Genomic DNA, 7,786 nt, shown 5'->3' on the forward strand with positions numbered 1-7,786 from the left:
TCTAGCATGTGATTAAAAGCTGGCAACAACACCAGCTTCTTTCCTACCAATTCCACCAGATGAGGCCATTTTAATTTTAAAAAAGCCTAATAGTTCGCCACATACATTACACACACTGTATAGTTAACTAGCAAATTTTTGGAAAGCTGTGGCAGATGAAGCAGATGGTAACTTGGCTAATTATACTGCAAGATCAAAGCTGCATGACTCAATGACAAATTACAAGGTCAGTSAGAACAAAAATGTTTATGCTAAACTCCAGCGCTACAGGCAAAGAATGGAAGAGACACTGATATCATTCCCAGAAGCATTCCCAAACTCAGGATTTCTGACACCTGAAGAGTACCAGAGGAAGCAGTAGACTTAAAGGCAGAAACAAATARTTTTTTGGTACTACAGGAATGGACAAGACTAAACCGTACTGTACAGGTACCACTACCTTTGGTAATTTAATTTCATAAACTCCATCCAGTTCCACAAAATATTTTTATTAGATACACGAATACAAAAGACTTAAAAATATATTAGTGTTTTGAATGCTGCAGTATAGGGGGAAGTTATCTATACTTGATGTCACACACACATATTAGTAACCTTGTCTCCAAAATACTGCATAAAAATACTTGGATTACTGCTGTGAAACTGACCTAACAGTCTCTTTCTCTCTTTGTCAGAGAGCTTTGAATCCTCATCAATAGCTTTTAGCAGGGATAACAGTTCATCTTTTGTCGTCTTCTCCGTAGTRGAGCGATACTCACTTTCATCAAGCTTCTGGCAAAAGGTGTAGCCTAAGAGGAAGCACAAGACAATCAGATAGTGAGCAGTCAGCCAGCCACCCAACTTTCATTGCCATTCTTGCAGGGTTTTTGCACCACCTCTATCTGTTTAGTTTCCACAGGTGCAGACAAGAACAAAGGAATTAAGGGAAAGCTATTACCTGTTATATTACTTGGATCCTGGCCCTTCTGCATAGCCACCAGTTTATTGCTGACCATTTTATGCAGTGATCCTGGAATCTTAAATGAGATAGAAGACCATCAAATGGCAGCTTAAGAAACAGGAAGACACAAGATAGCAAAAGCTTAATCATTTGCTAGCTCTTACCTTCAACACATCTCTTTGGTGATCCACAAGGAACAAGATCAGGAGGTCAGTTTTCCCTCTGGATAAGGTTTTATTGTTGATAATAGCTTTAGAGAACATTCTTTTCACAACCATCCTGTTGTCACTCTGAAGAGCAAAGGAAAAAAAAGCAGTGACCAGAAGCATCAGACAAGTCAGTCGCTAAATAAGGGTATGAACTTTGTTCTTCTAAAAACACTGCTTTGCACATGTTTGAGCTGCTAACATCTTTTTGATCCTGTACCAGGCACCTAGATTTCAGCAAGTATAATACAATATTTAACAGTTAAGGATGCATATTTACCTCCTGCTGTAGTTTGAGCTCAGAATTATGTGCTGCCACAGCCATGAAGTATAGTAGTCTCCTGAACTCCTCCCTGGTTTGGCTGTCTAGAAGTTTCAAGTAGAGCTGAACTGCTTCTAAAGATTGCTCCATCTTCCCATTCACTGTGAAGAGAAACATAGAACCAAAAAGGCCATAAGCTATCTTCAAAAATTTACAGTCTATTTTTATAACTTCTTATTCTTCATTGAGCTACAGAAGTGCACCTCTCTAAACAAAGCTTAACAAAAGAATGTTATCACAATAAAATGCCCTCACAGATGAGACCTGTTTGTGCAGTCTGAACAGAGTCCAGGCCCAGACATAAGATATGTTCACTTACAATTAACTTTAATTGCAGTTCACAGTCCACACAACATGTCTGTGTTCTAGTTGTTCTAGATCTAGTTGTGACAAGAAAGCTCTCCCCAAAAATTCTGAAGCATATTTCCAGGTAAACAGAATTAACTACAAGCCATYTTAAGAAGATTTGCTAAGTTCTCATCCAATTTGCTTTATTATGCATAATACAAATTTTAAATTAATGTGTCCATTTAAAGTATTAGACTTTATTGTAGACTTCATTTGCCATATGTGAAGCAGAATGAGATACAAATGCAAAATATTCACCCTAAAGATGATTGATGAGAATAATTAAGGTAGAGTAGGATAAAAATAAATGGGAGAACAAGGATGAGGAGTCATTGACCGAGTGGAATAGCAGCTTCCTAAGATACCGAATAGACAAAATTTTAGAAACGTTTTAACGGATAAATGTAGGGAGAGATTAAAAAAGAAAGCAGTAGTGAGTTCGGTACAGTCCTTCTAAACACCTTTGACTCGGACCTTATTTGACAAAATTTGACATTTAATTTCCATGGATATCAAGTACTAACAAATTATAGTATTCCAGTTTCACAGTCATCACACACAGATCCAAACACCAATTACAGAACTGCACATAGCCAAGACCTTAAAGCAGAATTTAACTTTTTATTAACCCGCCCTCCTCAAAAACAAACAAACAGAAAAAAACAGGCTTTAAAACAAAAGCATAGTTTTTGTCAGGCAGCAGTCAGGCTTCTAGCCTGGCTGCTCTACTACACAACAGCCTTCAACATACATTTCCCATGAGCTTAGGAATTTAGCTTTATTTTATTTTACTTACCCAACAGTTCTGCAATTCCTGAATGAATTTCAGGTGCATGGCTTAACAAGGGCTCCTTTTTCTGGCCATAGTATCTACCAATGTTTTCAAACAGCAATAGTTTCCATGAATCTGCTTTATCTGGCTGATCAGGCAAGTTTCTGCTAATATCAACTACCATATGATCTGGAAGATATTCTAAGCAATCTATTGCTGCAGAGAGCCACTCATCTGTTCTAGAAGACAAAATGGTTTAGATTTTTAGCATTACATATTTATCATTTTAATTCAGTCGCATTCTGTTTGGCGCAAAGCACGTCTACTCATTTCTCAGTGAGAATGAAAGCTGGACATATCAGTGCTTAAATACCTTAGAAATTGTTCCTGGAGGGGAAAAAAGAGAACACCCGCCCCCCCCCCACCTGTCCCACTCATATCACAGCTATATAGTTCTTAGCTGTGTGTTTAGTCAGGATGAATAATTAGTATTCTTCCTAGGCAAACAGTCACAAGCAGTTCAACCTAAATTTAGTGATGTCCTCTACCGTTACAGACAAGGACAAATCCATGGCTAGATAAACAGAAACCTGAGCCTTGATCTGATTCAGCCTGGTAAAAGTTTTTCAGTCTGTGCTTTTAACTGCATTTATACAGTTTCAAGCTCAGCTTTCTCTTACTTCCTACATTAAGAAACAAAGCAAGAAGCAAAACAGTATGCTCACAGGTAATTGTTTGGAAAACTTGAAGATAAGCAAAATACTCTATTCTTCCATTAATACAGTAAACAATAGTCATCCCCTTGTATACTATCTGTGCCTCCAAAAGCTCTTCCAGAGTTCAGCAGAAATTGGTCTCAACTATTTTTAAGCTTAGCACTTAGCAATTGCAATGTACTAGTCCAGTCAAGTCTAACAGATATGCCTGTTTATGTCCTTTATATGCATCCTAGAGACTAGGAACAGTTCTTCTACACCAAAGTTCTTTGTGCCTTATTTTTAGCTTTAAAATGCTTTCCACTCCAAGTTGAATATTAAATACTCACTGAGAGTCACTGAAAGCCTTAAGAATCTCTCTGTCCAAGTAGTTACTAGTGATGATATAGCCAGCTCCCTTCTTTGGTTGTGGAAGCTGAGGTTTGCTCTCCCGGTGCTCAAGTAAAGAGTCAAGGAGTGGAAGGTCCACGAGCTGCAGCAGACGAGCAATTGTTTGTTCTTGCCACACTTCATTAATGACTGGGAACAGTAAAATACACAAAATTTACACACTTGGCAAGTGCAAGAAAGCTAAACAAAAGTAAARTCAGAAAACTCCACGCAACTCCTTCCTCCCTCCAATCCTACACCGGCAGTTTTATTTTTCCAAAACAAAGATTTACAGTAACAGAAAGCATGTTCCTTATCAGTATTAGGTGGATTTTATCMGAGCAGAAGAAAAGAGTTAACCACTTGTTTAGCTAACTGCAGGTGTAGGAGAACTGCTTTTGGATAAATGAAGTGCCTTACATTCTTTGCACCCTAATTAGCAAGCAATCCAGATAAGGGATTTAAAAGAGGAAAAAAAAGATGTTGACCCAGCCCTTATCATAACTCCTATAACTGAAAACTATAGAAACTTCTGAGAGTTTCCATAGCATGCTTTTTTTTTTTAATATATTCTAAAATAGTTTAGTTAGARAGGACATGAACCACCAAGCAGAACTTTTGGGCTCTTACGTACACCAGCTTTGAAGGAGATGAGAAGGGAATAGCAGCAGCTTACTAGCCATTAAGTCAGGGGTGAACATGCCTCAATTAACTGGGCATTATAAAGAATTTTCCTAGCTCAACTTCGAATCTGTCACAACTGTGTGTTCTTTTACCCAGACTTCAACACCAACTATATTTCACAGACTGAACCCATTAAGCCAAAAARCAAGCTTGCAATAAATATTGTCTTAGTTATGACACGGTGTTCAAAACAAAAACACTGGTGTCAGACCAACTTTATCTCAGACCTCACAGCCAATTGTAAGTCCTTCTAGCCCTAGTAAGGTCTTACATTACTTTTCTCACACACAATACCCAAGGCATTATTTGGCTTACCTCGACGGGACAGACTTTCTGAGATGTTTACTTGAGGAGCATTTGCAGGCTTTAGACTCAAGTTTTTCCAGAGATCCTCCAAGCTTTCTGGTTTGACAGGAGTAAGGTTATACATTGTCCTCTCATACCTGAGAAAAAACAAAAACAAAAACAACCCACTCAATATTACAACTCAGGTCTTAAAGAAGTTGGACAAGTTGTAGTGGCTGGAGCTGATTCCAGGATGCTACCGTAGCTTGCAATAGGATAACAACATGGGAGTCAGCTATCTAGTTCACATGAAGACACAGCTGAAAAGGCTTGGGGGTAGGAATGCTCCATTTGAAGCTTAGTCAAGCAAAGATGATGAAAGAAGTCTKCTTATCTCCCTCTCCTTAGAAACTGGATACTACTGAATGGATTAATGGCTTCTGCCAGAGTTASATCTGCAGTGACTAAGGGCAGTGACTAAAGGCAATTCCATTTCATTAGCCTACTTAAAGCACCTGAGCACCATTTGGCTATATCAGCATAGAGCCTAATGGATAAGCAGCATCTAAATTCCCACACATACAGAAAGCACTTCAGTAACAGACACAGAAATGAATAACCATGCAGGCTAAATGGCTGCTTACCACGTCCTAGAAGTGCACTGTCCCTTTTACTTCCCTCCACCCTCCCTAAAAATACAGAAAGTTTCCTCCACTGAAAGACAGCTTACTCTTTCCGTTAAGAACTAACCTTTGGGGTGTACACTGTTGGTAATCTTTATCGAGATCCGTTTGGCTGGAGACATTTGTGAACCGGTAGAGACTACTGCTACTATCTTCAAATACAGAGCGCTTGTCTTTTCCAAAGACTTTAGTGGAAACAGCCTCAAACACCTTGTAGTCCATCAGCGCTTGACACACTCGCACTATTTTAGCACGAGAAATATCCACATCTCCAAAGTATTTGTTCTGGAGAAGATGAGCAAAGACAACATCCACGGCGTCCGAGCCAATGAAACAGTCATGGTAGCACTTCAAGTTCTGTCGCCGCTTCTTCACTTCCACTTGAGTTTGAAGTGCACTGATAATGCTGCTCCAGACGTAAGTTGCTCCAAACGGCTTCTGCGCCAAGCTAAACCCTAAGGATACAAGGATGGGGAAAGCAAAAAGACTGAACTCGTGCTGCAGTTAGAAGACAAACTGCCACTAGCTCTCACAAAACATGCAAGGAGTTGAAACCTTTATGAGTTCTAATTTGGTCTGTTTTCAACCAACATCTAAGGAAGTGTTAATATATGAGTAATGATTTCTCTGCAAGTCTGTCTCTGTACTGCACCACTGCATCTTGCTCTATTGGTGACTTTCCTCCCATTATCCTGAGGCTTTTATAACTGAAGAGCTTTTACTTTCCCCCCTAAGCATGCGGTCACTTTGTTGCACCATCCTTTTGGTTACTCCTTCACCATTTAAAGACCAACTAGATCTATCTGTAATGCTCTAATTTATCAACAATAACAAGAAGAAACGGTCAGAGTGGTGAAAAAAAGAAAAGGGATAAAAAGGCACTTGGGAAAAGCAGCAAGAAGGTGCGTACACATAAGCTGCTTTGTGCCAGTGCTTAGCAGATCACTCTCAATATCAAAAGTTTTCTTAAGACCTAGTTTACTAGGCACACATTCCAGAGAACAGCTTGCTAGCAGCAGAGCTCTAATTGGGAGGCAAGCTCTGTGTACTCAGTACTACTTCCTTGAGCCAGCCAGCCTGGTAAACCCACTCAACTATTACTCATTTACCAGCCTGGAGTTAAGAAGAGCCTGGAGTTAAGAAGAACCAACTACACTCAGCCTCAGCAAGGTAGACTTGAAACACTGAGCATACTTAGGAAGACTCACAGGCTGTTGGGAGCTTTCCCAGCTGAAAGAAGCTACAATTACTAGAGAGGCTAGAGGACCAGAGAGGACTAAAACACAAATACCATGGCAAGTAAGTAACTGGAAATCCGATGAAGCTTAAGAGATAAAAGCAAGGAAAACTGAAGAAAAGAGAAATCAAACGCTGAAGAACAAAATGGGGACTCATAAATTGGCTGCATTCCCACAGAAAGACATCTGGGATTATGACAGACTTCAAACCAAATGAATTGACAGTGCACTGCAGTGTTTAACAAAATGCATCTCATTGTGGAACATATTACCATGAACATTTTGCACAAAGATGCAGGAGACAGTTTATCTATTCTGTTCAGTCTGAAGAGGCGTTAGCTAGAGAAATGCATTCCAGTTTGAGGCACCAGAGTTTCCAGCTGGTCTCCATCTACCAGATAGTCCAGAAATTAACAGATTGGGAAGAAAGGAGAAAGAGATTAAGAAAAGCAGGGACTAATAACCTCAGTATACACCATCATTATTATAAGGAGCACCTGTTACCTCCAGACCCATTACCACGCAGGCACATGCTTGATGAAAGACTAAGGTTAGAAAAAACTTAGATAAGAAGGTAAGTATTGGCACAGTCAATGCAGGCAGAGGTGTCCTGGAATCTCCATTTTCCAAAGCTGTGGAAGAACGAGTCAGACACAGGAGCAGGGCGCTGAGACGGAGCCAACACTGCCTGAAAGTGGACAGAAGTGCCCAGACGGGTGGGCACGTCAGCCCCAGGCTGTGGTGCCARGCAGCATGCTGAGAGAGGGAAGGGAAGAAAGAGAGGAAAAATAAAAGTCCTGGACGTCAGCTCCGGTTTCYGTCTCTCTGGCCCTCACCTCGGGGCGGGGAAGCAGCACTGAGCCCGTCTCCGGGCCGTCCCGAAGTCCAAGCGCCTGCCGGGCRCGGCAGCGGCACTCGCCCTGCCCAGAGTTAGGCACTTCCCAACTTTCCCCACTCGCGTTCGGGCCRCAACCGCGCCAGCCCCACCGCGACCCCCCGCGCTAACGAGGCGGCGCCAGCACGGCGGCCGTTAACGGACGGCGGGGCAACGGCTCCTACTCCCAGTCCCGGCGCGGAGCGGCCCTGACCCAGGCAGGGCCTGCCCGTGCCCGCCCCTCCCCGCCCCTGCCCCATACCCGGCGGCCGCTCGGCGGGGCTGCCGACGGCGCGGAGGTCCAAGGCGGCCGCCCTCTCGCGCACGGAGGCCATGGGCACAGCGAGAC

General features: G+C 41.8%; 1 protein-coding gene across 1 annotated transcript; it reads right to left on the reverse strand.

Moving 5' to 3' along the window:
* Window positions 1-332: 332 nt before the first annotated feature.
* DEPDC7 (DEP domain containing 7) lies at window positions 333-7,772 on the reverse strand. Its single transcript, XM_026041202.1, has 9 exons — window positions 7,700-7,772; window positions 5,393-5,780; window positions 4,673-4,800; window positions 3,634-3,823; window positions 2,613-2,827; window positions 1,427-1,569; window positions 1,105-1,230; window positions 938-1,016; window positions 333-788 (listed from the first exon to the last, which is right to left on the reverse strand). The coding sequence occupies exons 1-9, from the start codon at window positions 7,770-7,772 to the stop codon at window positions 574-576; spliced, it is 1,557 nt and encodes a 518-aa protein (XP_025896987.1). The 3' UTR covers window positions 333-573.
* Between the last annotated feature and the right edge of the window lie 14 nt (window positions 7,773-7,786).

This window comes from Nothoprocta perdicaria, unplaced genomic scaffold (genome assembly GCF_003342845.1).
Source record: "Nothoprocta perdicaria isolate Ctin4 unplaced genomic scaffold, notPer1 scaffold_28, whole genome shotgun sequence".
Taxonomy (NCBI): domain Eukaryota; kingdom Metazoa; phylum Chordata; class Aves; order Tinamiformes; family Tinamidae; genus Nothoprocta; species Nothoprocta perdicaria.